At 50.1% G+C, this 24793-nt stretch overlaps 1 protein-coding gene across 1 annotated transcript in view; it reads right to left on the bottom strand.

The window, feature by feature from the left end:
- LOC110522685 (anoctamin-1-like) overlaps window positions 1-24793 on the bottom strand; it is a 269945-nt gene that overhangs the window by 70594 nt on the left and 174558 nt on the right. Inside the window, exons 14-15 of the mRNA XM_036968555.1 lie at window positions 22207-22284; window positions 20201-20276 (exon numbers count right to left, since the gene is read on the bottom strand). Of these exons, the coding sequence (XP_036824450.1) occupies window positions 20201-20276; window positions 22207-22284 (154 nt within the window). The remainder of the gene's footprint in view (window positions 1-20200; window positions 20277-22206; window positions 22285-24793) is intronic.

Here is a 24793-nt window from a genome sequence, read left to right as displayed (position 1 = left end):
TTGGAGTCACTGACAGGGTTACGGTTGGACTCGAACTGACAGGGTTACGGTTGGAGTCACTGACAGGGTTACGGTTGGAGTCACTGACAGGGTTACGGTTGGACTCACACTGACAGGGTTACGGTTGGACTCACACTGACAGGGTAACGGTTGGACTCACACTGACAGGGTTACGGTTGGATTCACACTGACAGGGTTACGGTTGGAGTCACTGACAGAGTTACGGTTGGAGTCACTGACAGGGTTACGGTTGGACTCACACTGACAGGGTTACGGTTGGACTCACACTGACAGGGTTACGGTTGGACTCACACTGACAGGGTTACGGTTGGACTCACACTGACAGGGTTACGGTTGGACTCGCACTGACAGGGTTACGGTTGGACTAGCACTGACAGGGTTACGGTTGGACTCGCACTGACAGGGTTACGGTTGGAGTCACTGACAGGGTTATGGTTGGACTCACACTGACAGGGTTACGGTTAGACTCACTGACAGGGTTACGGTTAGACTCACACTGACAGGGTTACGGTTGGACTCACACTGACAGGGTTACGGTTGGACTCACACTGACAGGGTTACGGTTGGACTCACACTGACAGGGTTACGGTTGCACTCACACTGACAAGGTTACGGTTGGACTCACACTGAAAGGGTTACGGTTGGACTCACACTGACAGGGTTACGGTTGGACTCTCACTGACTGGGTTATGGTTGGAGTCACTGACAAGGTTACGTTTCGACTCACAATGACAGGGTTACGGTTGGACTCACACTGAAAGGGTTACGGTTGGACTCACACTGACAGGGTTACGGTTGGACTCGCACTGACGGGGTTATGGTTGGAATCACTGTCAGGGTTACGGTTGGAGTCACTGACAGGGTTACGGTTGGACTCACACTGACAGGGTTACGGTTGGACTCACACTGACGGGGTTACGGTTGGACTCACACTGACGGGGTTACGGTTGGAGTCACTGACAGGGTTACGGTTGGAGTCACTGACAGGGTTACGGTTGGACTCGCACTGACAGGGTTATGGTTGGACTCAAACTGACAGGGTTACGGTTGGACCCGCACTGACAGGGTTACGGTTGGACTCGCACTGACAGGGTTACGGTTGGAGTCACTGACAGGGTTACGGTTGGACTCACACTGACAGGGTTACGGTTGGAGTCACTGACAGGGTTACGGTTGGACTCACACTGACAGGGTTACGGTTGGACTCACACTGACAGGGTTACGGTTGGAGTCACACTGACAGGGTTACGGTTGGAGTCACACTGACAGGGTTACGGTTGGACTCACACTGACAGGGTTACGGTTGGACTCACACTGACAGGGTTACGGTTGGACTCACACTGACAGGGTTACGGTTGGAGTCACACTGACAGGGTTACGGTTGGACTCGCACTGACGGGGTTATGGTTGGAATCACTGACAGGGTTACGGTTGGAGTCACTGACAGGGTTACGGTTGGACTCACACTGACAGGGTTACGGTTGGAGTCACTGACAGGGTTACGGTTGGAGTCACTGACAGGGTTACGGTTGGACTCGCACTGACAGGGTTATGGTTGGACTCAAACTGACAGGGTTACGGTTGGACCCGCACTGACAGGGTTACGGTTGGACTCGCACTGACAGGGTTACGGTTGGAGTCACTGACAGGGTTACGGTTGGACTCACACTGACAGGGTTACGGTTGGACTCACACTGACAGGGTTACGGTTGGACTCACACTGACAGGGTTACGGTTGGACTCACACTGACAGGGTTACGGTTGGACTCACACTGACAGGGTTACGGTTGGACTCACACTGACAGGGTTACGGTTGGACTCACACTGACAGGGTTACGGTTGGACTCGCACTGACAGGGTTACGGTTGGAGTCACACTGACAGGGTTACGGTTGCACTCACACTGACAGGGTTACGGTTGGAGTCACACTGACAGGGTTACGGTTGGACTCACACTGACAAGGTTACGGTTGGAGTCACTGACAGGGTTACGGTTGGACTCACACTGACAGGGTTACGGTTGGACTCACACTGACAGGGTTACGGTTGGACTCACACTGACAGGGTTACGGTTGGACTCACACTGACAGGGTTACGGTTGGACTCACACTGACAGGGTTACGGTTGGACTCACACTGACAGGGTTACGGTTGGAGTCACTGACAGGGTTATGGTTGGAGTCACTGACAGGGTTACGGTTGGACTCACACTGACAGGGTTACGGTTGGAGTCACACTGACAGGGTTACGGTTGGACTCACACTGACAAGGTTACGGTTGGAGTCACTGACAGGGTTACGGTTGGACTCACACTGACAGGGTTACGGTTGGACTCACACTGACAGGGTTACGGTTGGACTCACACTGACAGGGTTACGGTTGGACTCACACTGACAGGGTTACGGTTGGACTCACACTGACAGGGTTACGGTTGGACTCACACTGACAGGGTTACGGTTGGACTCACACTGACAGGGTTACGGTTGGAGTCACTGACAGGGTTATGGTTGGAGTCACTGACAGGGTTACGGTTGGACTCACACTGACAGGGTTACGGTTGGACTCACACTGACAGGGTTACGGTTGGACTCACACTGACAGGGTTACGGTTGGACTCACACTGACAGGGTTACGGTTGGAGTCACTGACAGGGTTATGGTTGGAGTCACTGACAGGGTTACGGTTGGACTCACACTGACAGGGTTACGGTTGGACTCACACTGACAGGGTTACGGTTGGACTCACAATGACAGGGTTACGGTTGGACTCACACTGAAAGGGTTACGGTTGGAGTCACACTGACAGGGTTACGGTTGGACTCACACTGACAGGGTTACGGTTGGAGTCACACTGACAGGGTTACGGTTGGACTCGCACTGACGGGGTTATGGTTGGAGTCACTGACAGGGTTACGGTTGGACTCACACTGACAGGGTTACGGTTGGACTCACACTGACAGGGTTACGGTTGGACTCACACTGACAGGGTTACGGTTGGACTCACACTGACAGGGTTACGGTTGGACTCACACTGACAGGGTTATGGTTGGAGTCACTGACAGGGTTACGGTTGGAGTCACTGACAGGGTTACGGTTGGACTCACACTGACAGGGTTACGGTTGGACTCGCACTGACAGGGTTACGGTTGGACTCGCACTGACAGGGTTACGGTTGGACTCGCACTGACAGGGTTACGGTTGGACTCGCACTGACAGGGTTACGGTTGGACTCGCACTGACAGGGTTACGGTTGGACTCGCACTGACAGAGTTACGGTTGGACTCGCACTGACAGGGTTACGGTTGGAGTCACTGACAGGGTTACGGTTGGACTCACACTGACAAGGTTACGGTTGGAGTCACTGACAGGGTTACGGTTGGACTCACACTGAAAGGGTTACGGTTGGACTCACACTGACAGGGTTACGGTTGGAGTCGCACTGACAGGGTTACGGTTGGAGTCACACTGACAGGGTCACGGTTGGAGTCACTGACAGGGTTACGGTTGGACTCACACTGACAAGGTTACGGTTGGAGTCACTGACAGGGTTACGGTTGGACTCACACTGACAGGGTTACGGTTGGACTCACACTGACAGGGTTACGGTTGGACTAACACTGACAGGGTTACGGTTGGACTCACACTGACAAGGTTACGGTTGGACTCACACTGACAGGGTTACGGTTGGACTCACACTGACAGGGTTACGGTTGGACTCACACTGACAGGGTTACGGTTGGAGTCACTGACAGGGTTATGGTTGGAGTCACTGACAGGGTTACGGTTGGACTCACACTGACAGGGTTACGGTTAGAGTTACTGACAGGGTTACGGTTGGAGTCACTGACAGGGTTACGTTTGGACTCACACTGACAGGGTAACGGTTGGAGTCACTGACAGGGTTACGGTTGGACTCACACTGACAGGGTTACGGTTGGACTCACACTGACAGGGTTACGGTTTGAATCACACTGACAGGGTTACGGTTGGACTCACACTGACGGGGTTACGGTTGGACTCGCACTGACGGGGTTACGGTTGGAGTCACTGACAGGGTTACGGCTGGAGTCACTGACAGGGTTACGGTTGGAGTCACTGACACGGTTACGGTTGGACTCGCACTGACAGGGTTACGGTTGGACTCGCACTGACAGGGTTACGGTTGGGCTCGCACTGACAGGGTTACGGTTGGACTCGCACTGACAGGGTTACGGTTGGACTCTCACTGAAAGGGTTACGGTTGGAGTCACACTGACAGGTTTACGGTTGGACTCACACTGACAGGGTTACGGTTGGACTCACACTGACAGGGTTACGGTTGGACTCACACTGACAGGGTCACGGTTGGACTCACACTGAAAGGGTTACGGTTGGAGTCACACTGACAGGGTTACGGTTGGACTCACACTGACAGGGTTACGGTTGGAGTCACACTGACAGGGTTACGGTTGGACTCGCACTGACGGGGTTATGGTTGGAATCACTGACAGGGTTACGGTTGGAGTCACTGACAGGGTTACGGTTGGACTCATACTGACAGGGTTACGGTTGGACTCACACTGCCAGGGTTACGGTTGGACTCACACTGACAGGGTTACGGTTGGACTCACACTGACAGGGTTATGGTTGGAGTCACTGACAGGGTTACGGTTGGAGTCACTGACAGGGTTACGGTTGGACTCACACTGACAGGGTTACGGTTGGACTCACACTGACAGGGTTACGGTTGGACTCGCACTGACAGGGTTACGGTTGGGCTCGCACTGACAGGGTTACGGTTGGACTCGCACTGACAGGGTTACGGTTGGACTCTCACTGAAAGGGTTACGGTTGGAGTCACACTGACAGGGTTACGGTTGGACTCACACTGACAGGGTTACGGTTGGACTCACACTGACAGGGTTACGGTTGGACTCACACTGACAGGGTTACGGTTGGACTCACACTGAAAGGGTTACGGTTGGAGTCACACTGACAGGGTTACGGTTGGACTCACACTGACAGGGTTACGGTTGGAGTCACACTGACGGGGTTATGGTTGGAATCACTGACAGGGTTACGGTTGGAGTCACTGACAGGGTTACGGTTGGATTCACACTGACAGGGTTACGGTTGGACTCACACTGACAGGGTTACGGTTGGACTCACACTGACAGGGTTACGGTTGGACTCGCACTGACAGGGTTACGGTTGGACTCGCACTGACAGAGTTACGGTTGGACTCGCACTGACGGGGTTATGGTTGGAATCACTGACAGGGTTACGGTTGGAGTCACTGACAGGGTTACGGTTGGATTCACACTGACAGGGTTACGGTTGGACTCACACTGACAGGGTTACGGTTGGACTCACACTGACAGGGTTACGGTTGGACTCACACTGACAGGGTTATGGTTGGAGTCACTGACAGGGTTACGGTTGGAGTCACTGACAGGGTTACGGTTGGACTCACACTGACAGGGTTACGGTTGGACTCACACTGACAGGGTTACGGTTGGACTCGCACTGACAGGGTTACGGTTGGACTCGCACTGACAGGGTTACGGTTGGACTCGCACTGACAGGGTTACGGTTGGACTCGCACTGACAGAGTTACGGTTGGACTCGCACTGACAGGGTTACGGTTGGAGTCACTGACAGGGTTACGGTTGGACTCACACTGACAAGGTTACGGTTGGAGTCACTGACAGGGTTACGGTTGGACTCACACTGAAAGGGTTACGGTTGGACTCACACTGACAGGGTTACGGTTGGAGTCGCACTGACAGGGTTACGGTTGGAGTCACACTGACAGGGTTACGGTTGGAGTCACTGACAGGGTTACGGTTGGACTCACACTGACAAGATTACGGTTGGAGTCACTGACAGGGTTACGGTTGGACTCACACTGACAGGGTTACGGTTGGACTCACACTGACAGGGTTACGGTTGGACTAACACTGACAGGGTTACGGTTGGACTCACACTGACAGGGTTACGGTTGGACTCACACTGACAGGGTTACGGTTGGACTCACACTGACAGGGTTACGGTTGGAGTCACTGACAGGGTTATGGTTGGAGTCACTGACAGGGTTACGGTTGGACTCACACTGACAGGGTTACGGTTGGACTCACACTGACAGGGTTACGGTTGGACTCACACTGACAGGGTTACGGTTGGACTCACACTGAAAGGGTTACGGTTGGACTCACACTGACAGGGTTACGGTTGGAGTCACTGACAGGGTTACGGTTGGAGTCACTGACAGGTTATACGGTTGGACTCACACTGACAGGTTATACGGTTGGACTCACACTGACAGGGTTACGGTTGGACTCACACTGACAGGGTTACGGTTGGAGTCACACTGACAGGGTTACGGTTGGAGTCACACTGACAGGGTTACGGTTGGACTCACACTGACAGGGTTACGGTTAGAGTTACTGACAGGGTTACGGTTGGAGTCACTGACAGGGTTACGTTTGGACTCACACTGACAGGGTAACGGTTGGAGTCACTGACAGGGTTACGGTTGGACTCACACTGACAGGGTTACGGTTTGAATCACACTGACAGGGTTACGGTTGGACTCACACTGACGGGGTTACGGTTGGACTCGCACTGACGGGGTTACGGTTGGAGTCACTGACAGGGTTACGGCTGGAGTCACTGACAGGGTTACGGTTGGAGTCACTGACAGGGTTACGGTTGGACTCGCACTGACAGGGTTACGGTTGGACTCGCACTGACAGGGTTACGGTTGGACTCGCACTGACAGGGTTACGGTTGGACTCGCACTGACAGGGTTACGGTTGGACTCTCACTGACAGGGTTACGGTTGGACTCGCACTGACAGGGTTACGGTTGGACTCGCACTGACAGGGTTACGGTTGGACTCGCACTGACAGGGTTACGGTTGGACTCACACTGACAGGGTTACGGTTGGACTCGCACTGACAGGGTTACGGTTGGACTCGCACTGACAGGGTTACGGTTGGACTCGCACTGACAGGGTTACGGTTGGAGTCACTGACAGGGTTACGGTTGGACTCACACTGACAGGGTTACGGTTGGAGTCACTGACGGGGTTACGGTTGGACTCACACTGACAGGGTTACGGTTGGACTCACACTGACAGGGTTAAGGTTGGACTCACACTGACAGGGTTACGGTTGGAGTCACACTGACAGGGTTACGGTTGGACTCACACTGACAGGTTTACGGTTGGACTCACACTGACAGGGTTACGGATGGACTCACACTGACAGGGTTGGACTCGTACCATCAGGGTTAGACTCTCACTGACAGGGTTACGATTGGACTCACACTGACAGGGTTACGGTTGGAGTTACTGACAGGGTTAAGGTTGGAGTCACTGACAGGGTTACGGTTGGACTCACACTGACAGGGTTACGTTTGGAGTCACTGACAGGGTTGGACTCGCACCGTCAGGGTTAGACTCACACTGACAGGGTTAAGGTTGGACTCACTGACAGGGTTACGGTTGGACTCACACAGACAGGGTTACGGTTGCACTCACACTGACAGGGTTACGGTTGGACTCACACTGACAGGGTTAAGGTTGGAGTCACACTGACAGGGTTACGGTTGGACTCACACTGACAGGGTTACGGTTGGACTCACACTGACAGGGTTACGGTTGGAGTCACACTGACAGGGTTACTGTTGGACTCACACTGACAGGGTTACGGTTGGAGTCACACTGACAGGGTTACGGTTGGAGTCACACTGACAGGGTTACGGTTGGAGTCACACTGACAGGGTTACGGTTGGAGTCACACTGACAGGGTTACGGTTGGAGTCACACTGACAGGGTTACGGTTGGACTCGCACTGACAGGGTTACGGTTGGAGTCACTGACAGGGTTACGGTTGGAGTCACTGACAGGGTTACGGTTGGAGTCACACTGACAGGGTTACTGTTGGACTCGCACTGACAGGGTTACGGTGGGACTCACACTGACAGGGTTACGGTTGGACTCACACTGACAGGGTTACGGTTGGACTCACACTGACAGGGTTACGGTTGGACTCACACTGACAGGGTTACGGTTGGACTCACACTGACAGGGTTACGGTTGGAGTTACTGACAGGGTTACGGTTGGAGTCACTGACAGGGTTACGGTTGGACTCGCACTGACAGGGTTACGGTTGGAGTCACTGACAGGGTTACGGTTGGACTCACACTGACAGGGTTACGGTTGGAGTCACTGACAGGGTTACGGTTGGACTCACACTGACAGGGTTACGGTTGGACTCACACTGACAGGGTTAAGGTTGGAGTCACACTGACAGGGTTACGGTTGGACTCACACTGACAGGGTTACGGTTGGACTCACACTGACAGGGTTACGGTTGGAGTCACACTGACAGGGTTACTGTTGGACTCACACTGACAGGGTTACGGTTGGAGTCACACTGACAGGGTTACGGTTGGAGTCACACTGACAGGGTTACGGTTGGAGTCACACTGACAGGGTTACGGTTGGAGTCACACTGACAGGGTTACGGTTGGAGTCACACTGACAGGGTTACGGTGGGACTCACACTGACAGGGTTACGGTTGGAGTCACTGACAGGGTTACGGTTGGAGTCACTGACAGGGTTACGGTTGGAGTCACTGACAGGGTTACGGTTGGACTCACACTGACAGGGTTACGGTTGGACTCACACTTACAGGGTTACGGTTGGACTCACACTGACAGGGTTACGGTGGGACTCACACTGACAGGGTTACGGTGGGACTCACACTGACAGGGTTACGGTTGGACTCACACTGACAGGGTTACGGATGGACTCACACTGACAGGGTTGGACTCGCACCGTCAGGGTTAGACTCACACTGACAGGGTTACGGTTGGACTCACACTGACAGGGTTACGGTTGGAGTTACTGACAGGGTTGCGGTTGGAGTTACTGACAGGGTTGCGGTTGGAGTCACTGACAGGGTTACGGTTGGACTCACACTGACAGGGTTACGTTTGGAGTCACTGACAGGGTTGGACTCACACCGTCAGGGTTAGACTCACACTGACAGGGTTACGGTTGGACTCACTGACAGGGTTACGGTTGGACTCACACAGACAGGGTTACGGTTGGACTCACACTGACAGGGTTATGGTTGGACTCGCACTGACAGGGTTACGGTTGGAGTCACTGACAGGGTTAAGGTTGGAGTCACACTGACAGGGTTACGGTTGGACTCACACTGACAGGGTTACGGTTGGACTCACACTGACAGGGTTACGGTTGGAGTCACACTGACAGGGTTACTGTTGGACTCACACTGACAGGGTTACGGTTGGAGTCACACTGACAGGGTTACGGTTGGAGTCACACTGACAGGGTTACGGTTGGAGTCACACTGACAGGGTTACGGTTGGAGTCACACTGACAGGGTTACGGTGGGACTCACACTGACAGGGTTACGGTTGGAGTCACTGACAGGGTTACGGTTGGAGTCACTGACAGGGTTACGGTTGGAGTCACTGACAGGGTTACGGTTGGACTCACACTGACAGGGTTACGGTTGGACTCACACTTACAGGGTTACGGTTGGACTCACACTGACAGGGTTACGGTTGGACTCACACTGACAGGGTTACGGATGGACTCACACTGACAGGGTTGGACTCGCACCGTCAGGGTTAGACTCACACTGACAGGGTTACGGTTGGACTCACACTGACAGGGTTACGGTTGGAGTTACTGACAGGGTTGCGGTTGGAGTTACTGACAGGGTTGCGGTTGGAGTCACTGACAGGGTTACGGTTGGACTCACACTGACAGGGTTACGTTTGGAGTCACTGACAGGGTTGGACTCGCACCGTCAGGGTTAGACTCACACTGACAGGGTTACGGTTGGACTCACTGACAGGGTTACGGTTGGACTCACACAGACAGGGTTACGGTTGGACTCACACTGACAGGGTTATGGTTGGACTCGTACTGACAGGGTTACGGTTGGAGTCACTGACAGGGTTACGGTTGGACTCACACTGACAGGGTTACGGTTGGACACACACTGACAGGGTTACGGTTGGAGTCACTGACAGGGTTACGGTTGGACTCACACTGACAGGGTTACGGTTGGAGTTACTGACAGGGTTACGGTTGGAGTTACTGACAGGGTTACGGTTGGACTCACACTGTCAAGGTTACGGTTGGACTCACACTGACAGGGTTACGGTTGGACTCGCACTGACAGGGTTACGGTTGGACTCGCACTGACAGGGTTACGGTTGGACTCACACTGACAGGGTTACGGTTGGACTCGCACTGACAGGGTTACGGTTGGACTCGCACTGACAGGGTTACGGTTGGACTCGCACTGACAGGGTTACGGTTGGAGTCACTGACAGGGTTACGGTTGGACTCACACTGACAGGGTTACGGTTGGAGTCACTGACGGGGTTACGGTTGGACTCACACTGACAGGGTTACGGTTGGACTCACACTGACAGGGTTAAGGTTGGACTCACACTGACAGGGTTACGGTTGGAGTCACACTGACAGGGTTACGGTTGGACTCACACTGACAGGTTTACGGTTGGACTCACACTGACAGGGTTACGGATGGACTCACACTGACAGGGTTGGACTCGTACCATCAGGGTTAGACTCTCACTGACAGGGTTACGATTGGACTCACACTGACAGGGTTACGGTTGGAGTTACTGACAGGGTTAAGGTTGGAGTCACTGACAGGGTTACGGTTGGACTCACACTGACAGGGTTACGGTTGGACACACACTGACAGGGTTACGGTTGGAGTCACTGACAGGGTTACGGTTGGACTCACACTGACAGGGTTACGGTTGGAGTTACTGACAGGGTTACGGTTGGAGTTACTGACAGGGTTACGGTTGGACTCACACTGTCAAGGTTACGGTTGGACTCACACTGACAGGGTTACGGTTGGAGTCACTGACAGGGTTACGGTTGGACTCACACTGACAGGGTTACGGTTGGACACACACTGACAGGGTTACGGTTGGAGTCACTGACAGGGTTACGGTTGGACTCACACTGACAGGGTTACGGTTGGAGTTACTGACAGGGTTACGGTTGGAGTTACTGACAGGGTTACGGTTGGACTCACACTGTCAAGGTTACGGTTGGACTCACACTGACAGGGTTACGGTTGGACTCGCACTGACAGGGTTACGGTTGGACTCGCACTGACAGGGTTACGGTTGGACTCACACTGACAGGGTTACGGTTGGACTCGCACTGACAGGGTTACGGTTGGACTCGCACTGACAGGGTTACGGTTGGACTCGCACTGACAGGGTTACGGTTGGAGTCACTGACAGGGTTACGGTTGGACTCACACTGACAGGGTTACGGTTGGAGTCACTGACGGGGTTACGGTTGGACTCACACTGACAGGGTTACGGTTGGACTCACACTGACAGGGTTAAGGTTGGACTCACACTGACAGGGTTACGGTTGGAGTCACACTGACAGGGTTACGGTTGGACTCACACTGACAGGTTTACGGTTGGACTCACACTGACAGGGTTACGGATGGACTCACACTGACAGGGTTGGACTCGTACCATCAGGGTTAGACTCTCACTGACAGGGTTACGATTGGACTCACACTGACAGGGTTACGGTTGGAGTTACTGACAGGGTTAAGGTTGGAGTCACTGACAGGGTTACGGTTGGACTCACACTGACAGGGTTACGTTTGGAGTCACTGACAGGGTTGGACTCGCACCGTCAGGGTTAGACTCACACTGACAGGGTTAAGGTTGGACTCACTGACAGGGTTACGGTTGGACTCACACAGACAGGGTTACGGTTGCACTCACACTGACAGGGTTACGGTTGGACTCACACTGACAGGGTTAAGGTTGGAGTCACACTGACAGGGTTACGGTTGGACTCACACTGACAGGGTTACGGTTGGACTCACACTGACAGGGTTACGGTTGGAGTCACACTGACAGGGTTACTGTTGGACTCACACTGACAGGGTTACGGTTGGAGTCACACTGACAGGGTTACGGTTGGAGTCACACTGACAGGGTTACGGTTGGAGTCACACTGACAGGGTTACGGTTGGAGTCACACTGACAGGGTTACGGTTGGAGTCACACTGACAGGGTTACGGTTGGACTCGCACTGACAGGGTTACGGTGGGACTCACACTGACAGGGTTACGGTTGGAGTCACTGACAGGGTTACGGTTGGAGTCACTGACAGGGTTACGGTTGGAGTCACACTGACAGGGTTACTGTTGGACTCGCACTGACAGGGTTACGGTGGGACTCACACTGACAGGGTTACGGTTGGACTCACACTGACAGGGTTACGGTTGGACTCACACTGACAGGGTTACGGTTGGACTCACACTGACAGGGTTACGGTTGGACTCACACTGACAGGGTTACGGTTGGAGTTACTGACAGGGTTACGGTTGGAGTCACTGACAGGGTTACGGTTGGACTCGCACTGACAGGGTTACGGTTGGAGTCACTGACAGGGTTACGGTTGGACTCACACTGACAGGGTTACGGTTGGAGTCACTGACAGGGTTACGGTTGGACTCACACTGACAGGGTTACGGTTTGACTCACACTGACAGGGTTAAGGTTGGAGTCACACTGACAGGGTTACGGTTGGACTCACACTGACAGGGTTACGGTTGGACTCACACTGACAGGGTTACGGTTGGAGTCACACTGACAGGGTTACTGTTGGACTCACACTGACAGGGTTACGGTTGGAGTCACACTGACAGGGTTACGGTTGGAGTCACACTGACAGGGTTACGGTTGGAGTCACACTGACAGGGTTACGGTTGGAGTCACACTGACAGGGTTACGGTGGGAATCACACTGACAGGGTTACGGTTGGAGTCACTGACAGGGTTACGGTTGGAGTCACTGACAGGGTTACGGTTGGAGTCACTGACAGGGTTACGGTTGGACTCACACTGACAGGGTTACGGTTGGACTCACACTTACAGGGTTACGGTTGGACTCACACTGACAGGGTTACGGTGGGACTCACACTGACAGGGTTACGGTGGGACTCACACTGACAGGGTTACGGTTGGACTCACACTGACAGGGTTACGGATGGACTCACACTGACAGGGTTGGACTCGCACCGTCAGGGTTAGACTCACACTGACAGGGTTACGGTTGGACTCACACTGACAGGGTTACGGTTGGAGTTACTGACAGGGTTGCGGTTGGAGTTACTGACAGGGTTGCGGTTGGAGTCACTGACAGGGTTACGGTTGGACTCACACTGACAGGGTTACGTTTGGAGTCACTGACAGGGTTGGACTCACACCGTCAGGGTTAGACTCACACTGACAGGGTTACGGTTGGACTCACTGACAGGGTTACGGTTGGACTCACACAGACAGGGTTACGGTTGGACTCACACTGACAGGGTTATGGTTGGACTCGCACTGACAGGGTTACGGTTGGAGTCACTGACAGGGTTAAGGTTGGAGTCACACTGACAGGGTTACGGTTGGACTCACACTGACAGGGTTACGGTTGGACTCACACTGACAGGGTTACGGTTGGAGTCACACTGACAGGGTTACTGTTGGACTCACACTGACAGGGTTACGGTTGGAGTCACACTGACAGGGTTACGGTTGGAGTCACACTGACAGGGTTACGGTTGGAGTCACACTGACAGGGTTACGGTTGGAGTCACACTGACAGGGTTACGGTGGGACTCACACTGACAGGGTTACGGTTGGAGTCACTGACAGGGTTACGGTTGGAGTCACTGACAGGGTTACGGTTGGAGTCACTGACAGGGTTACGGTTGGACTCACACTGACAGGGTTACGGTTGGACTCACACTTACAGGGTTACGGTTGGACTCACACTGACAGGGTTACGGTTGGACTCACACTGACAGGGTTACGGATGGACTCACACTGACAGGGTTGGACTCGCACCGTCAGGGTTAGACTCACACTGACAGGGTTACGGTTGGACTCACACTGACAGGGTTACGGTTGGAGTTACTGACAGGGTTGCGGTTGGAGTTACTGACAGGGTTGCGGTTGGAGTCACTGACAGGGTTACGGTTGGACTCACACTGACAGGGTTACGTTTGGAGTCACTGACAGGGTTGGACTCGCACCGTCAGGGTTAGACTCACACTGACAGGGTTACGGTTGGACTCACTGACAGGGTTACGGTTGGACTCACACAGACAGGGTTACGGTTGGACTCACACTGACAGGGTTATGGTTGGACTCGTACTGACAGGGTTACGGTTGGAGTCACTGACAGGGTTACGGTTGGACTCACACTGACAGGGTTACGGTTGGACACACACTGACAGGGTTACGGTTGGAGTCACTGACAGGGTTACGGTTGGACTCACACTGACAGGGTTACGGTTGGAGTTACTGACAGGGTTACGGTTGGAGTTACTGACAGGGTTACGGTTGGACTCACACTGTCAAGGTTACGGTTGGACTCACACTGACAGGGTTACGGTTGGAGTCACTGACAGGGTTACGGTTGGAGTCAGTGACAGGGTTACGGTTGGAGTCACTGACAGTGTTACGGTTGGAGTTACTGACAGGGTTACGTTTGGACTCGCACTGACCGGGTTAGTCCCCTCTACCACATGGAACCCCTCTAATCTACCGACGAAAACGCATGGGGTGGCTAAAAACAGACCTCCATCTTCTGCTAGCTTGCTACCGATGGCTCGGCTAGCTGTCTGAATCGCCGTTATCCCAACCAACCTCACTACTCACTGGACCCTTATGATCACTCGACTAAGCATGCCTCTCCTTAATGTCAATATGCCTTGTCCATTGCTCTTCTGGTTAGTGTTTATTGGCTTATTTCACCGCAGAGCCTCTAGCCCTGTTCATTATACCTTATCCAACCCTTCAGTTCCACCACCCACACATGCGATGACATCACCTGGTTTCAATTATATTTCTAGAGACAATATCTCTTTCATCATCACTAAATGACTATGTTTACCTCCACTGTATTCACATCCTACCATACCTTTGTCTGTACACTATACCTTGAATCTATTTTATCGAAACTTGCTCCTTTTACTCTGTTCCGGACTTCCTAAACGTTCAATTCTCATAGCTTTTTGCCGTACCCTTATCCTACTCCTCCTCTGTTCCTCTGGTGATGTAGAGGTGAATCAAGGCCCTATTCCCCAGGAGCTCTCTTTTGATGACTTCTGTAATTATAAAAGCCTTGGTTTCATGCATGTTAACATTAGAAGCCTCCTCCCTAAGTTTTATTCACTGCTTTAGCACACTCTGCCAACCCGGATGTATTAGCCGTGTCTGAATCCTGGCTTAGGAAGACCACGAATAACTCTGAAATCTCCATCCCTAACTACAACATTTTCAGACAAGATAGAACGGCCAAAGGGGGCGGTGTTGCAATCTACTGCAGAGATAGCCTGCAGAGTTCTGTCCTGCTATTCAGGTTTGTATCCAAACCATTTGAACTTCTACTTTTAAAAGCCAACTCTCTAAAAACAAGTCTCTCACAAGTGCCGCCTGCAATAGACCACCCTCTGCCCCCAGCTGTGCTCTGGATACCATATGTGAACTGATTTTCCCCATCTACCTTCAGAGCTCGTGCTGCTAGGTGACCTAAACTGTGACATGCTTAACACCCCGGCCATCCTACAATCTAAACTTGATGCCTTCAATCTCACACAAATTATCAATGAACCAACCAGGTACAACCCCAAAGCCGTAAACATGGGCACCCTCATAGATATCATCCTAACCAACTTTCAACCAAGATCTCAGAGATCACTGCCTCATTGCCTGCATCCGTAACGGGTCAGCGGTCACACAACCTCCACTCATCACTATCAAACGCTCCCTGAAACACTTCAGCGAGCAGGCCTTTCTAATCGACCTGGCCCAGGTATCCTAGAAGGATATTGACCTCATCCCGTCAGTAGAGGATGCCTGGTTATTCTTTAAAAATGCCTTCCTCACCATCTTAAATAAGCATGCCCCATTCAAGAAATGTAAAACCAGGAACAGATACAGCCTTAGGTTCTCTCCAGACCTGACTGCCCTTAACCAACACAAAAACATCCTGTGGCGTTCTGCATTAGCATTGAACAGCCCCCATGAAATGAAACTTTTCAGGGAAGCTAGAAACCAATATACACAGGCAGTTAGAAAAGCCAGGGCTAGCTTTTTCAAGCAGAAATTTGCTTCCTACAACACAAACTCAAAAACGTTCTAGGACATCGTAAAGTCCATGGAGAATAAGTGCACCTCCTCCCAGCTGCCCACTGCACTGAGGAAAGGAAACTTTTTCCCCTCCGATAAATCCACTATAATTGAGAATTTCAATAAGCATTTTTCTACGGCTGGCCATGCTTTCCACCTGGCTACCCCGGTCAACAGCACTGCACCCCCACAGCAACTCGCCCAAGCCTTCCCCATTTCTCCTTCTCCCAAATCCAGTCAGCTGATGTTCTGAAAGATCTGCAAAATCTGGACCCCCACAAATCAGCCGGGCTAGACATACTGGACCCTTTCTTTCTAAAATTATCTGCCGAAATTGTTGCAACCCCTATTACTAGCCTGTTCAACCTCTCTTTCGTGTTGTCTGAGATTCCCAAAGATTGGAAAGCAACTGCTGTCATCCCCCTCTTCAAAGTTGCGGACGCTCTTGACCCAAACTACTACAGACCTATATCTATCCTACCCTGCCTTTCTAAGGTCTTCAAAAGCCAAGTTAACAGACAGATCACCGACCATTTTGAATCCTACTGTACCTTCTCCGCTATGCAATCTAGTTTCAGAGCTGGTCATGGATGCACCTCAGCCACGCTCAAGGTCCTAAACGATATCTTTATCCGCCATCGATAAGAAACAATACTGTGCAGCCGTCTTCATTGACCTGGCCAAGGCTTCGACTCTGTTAATCACCACATCCTCATCGGCAGACTCGATAGCCTTGGTTTCTCAAATGATTGTCTCGCCTGGTTCACCAACTACTTCTCCGACAGAGTTCAGTCTGTCAAATCTGAGGGCCTGTTGTCTGGGCCTCTGGCAGTCTCTATGGGGATGCCACAGGGTTCAATTCTTGGGCCGACTCTCTTCTCTGTATACATCAATGATGTCGCTCTTGCTGCTGGTGATTCTCTGATCCACCTCTACGCAGACGACACCATTCTGTATATTTCTGGCCCTTCTTTGGACACTGTTAACAACCCTCCAAATGAGCTTCAATGCCATACAACTCTCCTTCCTTGGCCTCCAACTGCTCTTAAATACATGTCAAACAACAAAACATCCTTCACCCATGCTGCCAAATATACCCCCGTAAAACTGACCATCTTACAGATCCTTGACTTCGGCGATGTAATTTACAAAATAGCCTCCAACACCCTACTCAACAAATTGGATGCAGCCTATCACAGTGCCATCCGTTTTGTCACCAAAGCCCCATATACTACCCACCACTGCGACCTGTACACTCCGGTTGGCTGGCCCTCGCTTCATACTCGTTGCCAAACCTACTGGCTCCAGGTCATCTACAAGACTCTGCTAGGTAAAGTCCCGCCTGCTCGCTGGTCACCATAGCAGCACCCACCTGTAGCACGCGCTCCAGCAGGTATATCTCACTTGTCACCCCCAAATTCCTCCTTTGGCCGCCTCTCCTTCCAGTTCTCTGCTGCAATTGACTGGAACGAACTACAAAAATCTCTGAAACTGGAAACACATATCTCCCTCACTAGCTTTAAGCACCAGCTGTCAGAGCAGCTCACAGATCACTACACATAGCCCATCTATAAATAGACCAAACAACTACCTCTTCCACTACTGTATTTATTTATTTTGCTCCTTTGCACCCCAGTATTACTACTTTGCACACTCATCTACTGTCAAATCTACGATTCCAGTGCTATATTTTACTTCGCCACCATGGCCTATTTATTGCCTTTACCTCCCTTTTCTCACCTCATTTGCTCACATTGTATATAGACTTATTTTTCTACTGTATTATTGACTGTATGTTTGTTTTACTCCATGTGTAACTCTGTGTTGTTATATGTGTCGAACTGCTTTACTTTATCTTGCTTTATCTTGGCCAGGTCGCAGTTGTAAATGAGAACTTGTTCTCAACTTGCCTACCTGGTTAAATAAAGGTTAAATAAAATAAAAAATACTGACAGGGTTAGACTCACACAGACAGGTTTAGGGTTAGACGCATACTGACATGGAAATCATGTGCCTGTTTACTGAAAGTCTCAACATCTCTCTAGCTAGTCTACCTTCTCTCTCTATATATAATCTGAGGTAATCTGCAGAAGGTAAGCAGCTTTTGGCTAAACCAACCAGAGCAGGGGTTCCCACACACACACGCACGTGCACACACACACACGCACGTACACACACGCACGTACACACACACACACACGCACGTACACACACACAGGTTTATTTACTAAATTGCAGTTAAGCCTTAGCATTAGCATCCTTCAGTTCAAAACAATGGAAGCTTTGTTAGCATCCTTCAGTTCAAAACAATGGAATCTCTGTTAGCATCCTTCAGATAAAAACAATGGAAGCTCTGCAAGCAACCTTCAGATAAAAACAATGGAAGCTTTGCTAGCATCCTTCAGATAAAAACAATGGAAGCTCTGCTAGCATCCTTCAGATAAAAACAATGGAAGCTCTGTTAGCTTGATCTGTAACAAAACAGTAGGAGCTCGTCAGCATGCTTTGTTTAACAAATTCAATGGAACTCCTCCCTCTCTCTTCCCTCCCAACCTCTCTCCAGCCCACCACTTCTCCCTCCCTCCCTCCCTCCCTCAACTTCTCTGTCCCTCCCTCCCCTCCCACAACTTCTTTCCCTCCCTCCCTGCCTCCCTCTCTCTCTCTCCTTCCCTCCCACCACTTCTCTCCTTCCCGCCCTCCACTCCCACAACTTCTTTCTTTCCCTCTCCCTCCTTGCTTCTCTCTTTCCCTCCCACCACTTATCTCCTTCCCTCCCTTCACTCCACCACTTCTCTCCCCTCTCCCTCCTTGCTTCTCTCCTTCCCTCCCAGCACTTCTTTCTTTTCCTCCCTTTCTCTCTTTCCCTCCCTCCCTCCTCTCCTCCTTCCCTCGCACCACTTCTCTCCCCCCTCCCTCACCCTCTTTCCTTCCACTACTTCTCTTTTCCTTCCTTCCTTCCTTCCTTCCTTCCTTCCTTCCTTCCTTCCTTCCTTCCTTCCTTCCTTCCTTCCTTCCCACCACAGCTCTCCTTCCCTCCCTCCCACCACTTTCTTTACCTCCTTCCCTCCCTCTCTCCTCCCTCCCACCACTTCTCTTTCCCTCCCTCCCTTTCTCTCTCCTTCCCTGCTTCCCTCCCCTGCTTCCCTCACTACTTCTTTCTTTCCCTCCCTCTCCTTCCCTCCCCCTCCCTCCATTTCTCCATCCTTCCCTATCTCCTTCTCTCCTTCCCTTGCTCCCTCCCACCACTTATCTCCCCCTCTCTCCCTCGCTCTTTCCATTCCTCCCTCCCTCTGCTCTTTCCATTCCTCCCTCCCTCCTCTCCCTCCATTCCTCCCTCCCTCCCTCCTCTCCTTCGATTCCTCCCTCCCTCCCTCCCTCCTTTCATGCCTCCCTCCATTCCCCCCCTCGTCTCCTTCCATTCCTCCCTCCCTCCATTCCTCCCTCCATTCCTCCCTCCTCTCCTTCCATTCCTCCCTCCCTCCTTTCATGCCTCCCTCCATTCCCCCCCCTCCTCTCCTTCCATTCCTCCCTCCTTCCATTCCTCCCTCCCTCCTCTCCTTCCATTTCTCCCTCCCTCCCCTCCTTCCATTCCTCCTTCCATCCTCTCCTTCCATTCCTCCCTCTCTCCTCTCCTTCCATTCCTCCTTCCCTCCCTCCTCTCCTTCCATTCCTCCCTCCCTCCATTCCTCCTTCCCTCCTTCCCTCGCTCCCTCCTTCCCTCGCTCCCTCCTTCCCATCCCATCCATCCTCTCCTTCCATTCCTCCCTCCCTCCCCTCCTTCCATTCCTTCCTCTCTCTGTCCATCAGTTGTACCTGTGAGAGCATCGTGTCTTTCCCTCCTTCCATTCCATTCCTCCCTCCCTCCATTCCCCCCTCCCACCCTCCATCAGTTGTACCTGTGAGAGCATCGTGTCTTTCCCTCCCTCCTCTCCTTCCATTCCCCCCTCCCACCCTCCATCAGTTGTACCTGTGAGAGCATCTTGTCCTTCTCTCCCTCCTCTGCTTCGCCATACCCCACTCCACCCAGCTGCAAATAATAGAAGGCATAATGTCATCACACACACACCTGTATGCTAACACACACCATATATACTTACAGTACCAGTCAAAAGTTTGGAGACACCCACTCATTCAAGGGTTCTTATTTATTTTACTATTGTCTACATTGTAGAATAATAGTGAAGACATCAAAACTATGAAATAACACAAATGGAACCATGTAGCAATCAAAAAGTGTTAAACAAATAAAAATATATTTTATATTTGAAATTCTTCAAAGTTTTTTTGCCTTGATGACAGCTTTGCTCACTCTTGGCATTCTCTCAACCAGCTTCATGAGGTAGTTGGTGCTACATGAAGCTGGTTGAGAGAATGTCAAGTGTGCAAAGCTGTCATCAAGACAAAGGGTGGCTATTTGAAGAATCTCAAATATAAAATATATTTTGATTTGTTTAACACTTTTTTGGTTAGTACATAATTCCATATGTGTTTTACAATGTAGAAAATAGTAAAAATAAAGAAAAAACCTTTGAATGAGTAGGTGTTCTAAAACATTTGACCGGTAGTCTAGCTCTATATATCTCTATCTATAAATATCTATAACTATATCTACAGTATATGTCAATCTATGTCTATATACAGTGCCTTGCAAAAGTATTTATTCCCCTTGGAGTTTTTCCTATTTTGTTGCATTACAACCCGCAATTTAAAAGGCTTTTTATTTGGATTTCATGTAATGGACATACATACACAAAATAGTCAAAATTGGTGAAGCGAAATGAAAAAAATAACTTATTTAAAATAAAAATAAAATTGAAAAGTGGTGCGTGGATATGTATTCACCCCCTTTGCTATGAAGCCCCTAAATAAGATCTGGTGCCATCAATTACCTTCAGAAGTCACATAATTAGTTAAATAAAGTGCACCTGTGTGCAATCTAAGAGTCACACGATCTCACATGATATATATATATATTAATCAGAGGCAACAAAGAGACCAAAGATAACCCTGAAGGAGCTGCAAAGCTCCACAGCGGAGATTGGAGTATCTGTCCCTAGGTCCACTTTAAGTCTTACACTCCACAAAGCTGGGCTTTACAGAAAAGTGGCCAGACAAAAAGCCATTGCTTAAAGTGTTGTGGGAAAAAGCCATGTGGGAAACTCCTCAAACATATGGAAGAAGGTACTCTGGTCAGATGTGACTAACACTGAGTTTTTTGGCCATCAAGATATACGCTATGTTTGGCGCAAACCCATCACCTCTCATCACCACGAGAACACCATCCCCATGTTTTTCATTGGCAGGGACTGGGAAACTGGTCAGAATTGAAGGAATGATGGATGGCGCTAAATACAGGGAAATTCTTGAGGGAAACCTGTTTCTGTCTTCCAGAGATATGAGACTGGGACGGAGGTTCACCTTCCAGCAGGACAATGATCCTAAGCATACTGCTAATGCAACACTCAAGTGGTTTATGGGGAAACAATTAAATGTATTGGAATGGCCTAGTCAAATCCCAGACCTCAATCCAATTGAGAATCTGTAGTGTGACTTAAAGATTGCTGTACACCACCGGAACCCATCCAACTTGAAGGAGCTGGAGCAGTTTGGCTTGAAGAATGGGCAACAATCCCAGTGGCTAGATGTGCCAAGCTTATAGAGACATACCCCAAGAGACTTGCAACTGTAATTGCTGAAAAAGGTTGCTCTACAAAGTAGTTCATGCACGCTCAAGTTCTGTTTTTTTTTGTCTTATTTCTTGCTTGTTTCACAATAATATTTAGCCTTTTCAAAGTGGTAGGCATGTTGTGTAAATCAAATGATACAACCCCCCCCCCCAAAAAAAATATATTTTAATTCCAGGTTGTATGGTAACACAATAGGAAAAATTCCAAGGGAGGTGAATACTTTTGCAAGCAACTGTATCTCTCTATATATATAGATATTATAATACATACCTCACTCCTCCTTTTTGTCCCACTCTTATTCCGTCTCTTCTCTTGTAGGATTTGATCATACTCTGGCCTGGGGGTTTCCTGAGACACACAAACAAACACACTGAAGGCACACAAACACACAGACAACATATACTGTATCTCACACTATGATCACTAAAAGGTGCAACAATGACGTCTAGTTGATTATCCATTTATAGATCAAACGTGCTCAGTTAAAGATTAAAAATGTAAAAAGATTTAAAAATGTAACTAGGCAAGTCAGTTTAGAACAAATTCTTATTTATAATGACGGCCTACTCCGGCCAAACACTCATGACGCTGGGCCAATTGTGCGCCGCCCTATGGGACTCCCAATCACAGCCGGTTGTGATACAGCCCTGGATCGAACCCGGGTCTGTAGTGCCTTAGACCCTTGCGCCACTCAGGATCCCCAAAGATAATAGATAAATAAGGTACAAAATGCTCATTTATAGATAATCAGGTCAAACATACCCAGTTATCAATAATCAGGTAAAACATGCCCATCAGGTAAATTAAATCAAACTTTATTTGTCACCTGCGCCGAATACAACATGTGTAGACCTTACTGTGAAATGCTTACTTACAAGCCCTTAACCAACATGGTGGTCTGCTTGAAATATGTTGTTATGACAGACTCGGTCAGGGAGAGGTTGAAAATGTCAGTGAAGACACTTGCCAGTTGGTCAGCGCATGCTCAGAGTACACGTCCTGGTAATCCGTCTGGCCCAGCGGCTGTGTGAATGTTGACCTGTTTAAATGTCTTACTCACATCGGCTATGGAGAGCGTGATCACACAGTCGTCCGGAGCAGCTGATGCTCTCATGCATGCTTCAGTGTTGCTTGCCTCAAAGCAAGCAGAGAAGTTATTTAGCTCGTCTGGTAGGCTCGTGTCACTGGGCAGCTCGCAGCTGTGCTTCCCTTTGCAGTCCGTAATAGTTTGTAAGTCCTGCCACATCCGACGAGCGTTGGAGCCAGTGTAGTACGATTCGATCATAGTCCTGCATTGACGCTTTGCCTGGAATTTCTTCTAACCGTCCCGGTTAGAGTCCTGCTCCTTGAAAGCGGCAGCTCTACCCTTTAGCTCAGTGTGGATGCTGCCTGTGATTGCCATTGCTTCTGGTTGGGGTATTTTACGTACAGTCACTGTGGGGATGACGCCATAAATACACTTATTGATGAAGCCAGTACTGATGCGGTGTACTCCTCAATGCCGTCAGAAGAATCCTGGTACATATTCCAGTCTGTGCTAGCAAAACATTCCTGTAGATTAGCATCTGAGTCATCTGACAACTTCCTTATTGAGCGAGTCACCGGTACTTCCTGCTATAATTTTCGCTTGTAAGCAGGAATCAGGAGAATACAGTTATGGTCAGATTTGCCAAATGGAGGGCGAGGGAGAGCTTTGTAAGCGTCTCTGTGTGTGGAGTAAAGGTGGTCTAGAGTTTTTTTTCCCTGTTTGCACATTTAACATGCTGGTAGAAATGAGGTAAAACAGATTTAAGTTTACCTGCATTAAAGTCCCCGGCCACAAGGAGTGCCGCCTCTGAATGAGCATTTTCTTGTTTGCTTATGGCCTTATACAGCTTGTTGAGTGCCATCTTAGTGCCAGCATTGGTTTGTGGTGGTAAATAGACAGCTACAAAAAATATAGATGAAAACTCTCTTGGTAAATTCTGTGGCCTACAGCTTATCATGAGATACTCTACCTCAGGCGAGCAAAACCTTGAGACTTCCTTAATATTAGATTTTGTGCACCAGCTGTTATTTACACATAGACACAGACCACCACCCCTTGCCTTGCCGGAGGCAGCTGTTCTATCTTGCTGATGGACTGAAAACCCAGCCAGCTGTATGTTATCTATGTTGTCGTTCAGCCACGACTTGGTTGAACATAAGCTATTACAGTTTTTATTATCCCGTTGGTAGGATATTCGTGATTGGAAATCATCCATTTTGTTATCCAATGATTGCACATTGGCTAATAGGACGGATGGGTGAGGGGGATTACTCACTCACCGTCGGATCCTTACAAAGCACCCCGACCTACGTCCCCGATATCTCTGTCTCTTCTTCATGTGAATGATGGGATTTGGACCTTGTCGGGTGTCTGAAGTAAATCCTTCGCATCCGACTCGTTAAAGAAAAAAATTTCATCCAGTTCGAGGCGAGTAATCGCTGTTCTGATATCCAGAAGCTCTTTTCGGTCATAAGAGACTGTGGCAGAAACATTATGTACAAAATAAAAAATAAATAAAAAAAAGTTACAAATAATGTGAAAAAACACACACAAAAGCACAATTGGTTAGGTGAGCGTAAAATGGCAGCCATCTCTTCCGGCGCCATCATAATATCCATGCTGTTAAATCAGCTTCTTGATATGCCATACCTGTCAGGTGGATGGATTATATTAGCAAAGAAGAAATGCTCTTTAACAGGGATGTAAACAAATGTGTGCACAACATTTGAGAGAAATTAGCTTTTTGTGCATATGGAACATTTCTGGGATCTTTTATTTCCACTCATGAAACATTGGGCCAACACTTTACATGTTGCGTTTATATTTTTA

Source organism: Oncorhynchus mykiss, chromosome 30 (genome assembly GCF_013265735.2).
Source record: "Oncorhynchus mykiss isolate Arlee chromosome 30, USDA_OmykA_1.1, whole genome shotgun sequence".
Taxonomy (NCBI): domain Eukaryota; kingdom Metazoa; phylum Chordata; class Actinopteri; order Salmoniformes; family Salmonidae; genus Oncorhynchus; species Oncorhynchus mykiss.
The sequence above is the reverse complement of the archived record's forward strand: the minus strand, read 5'-3'. Positions and strand labels throughout refer to the sequence as shown.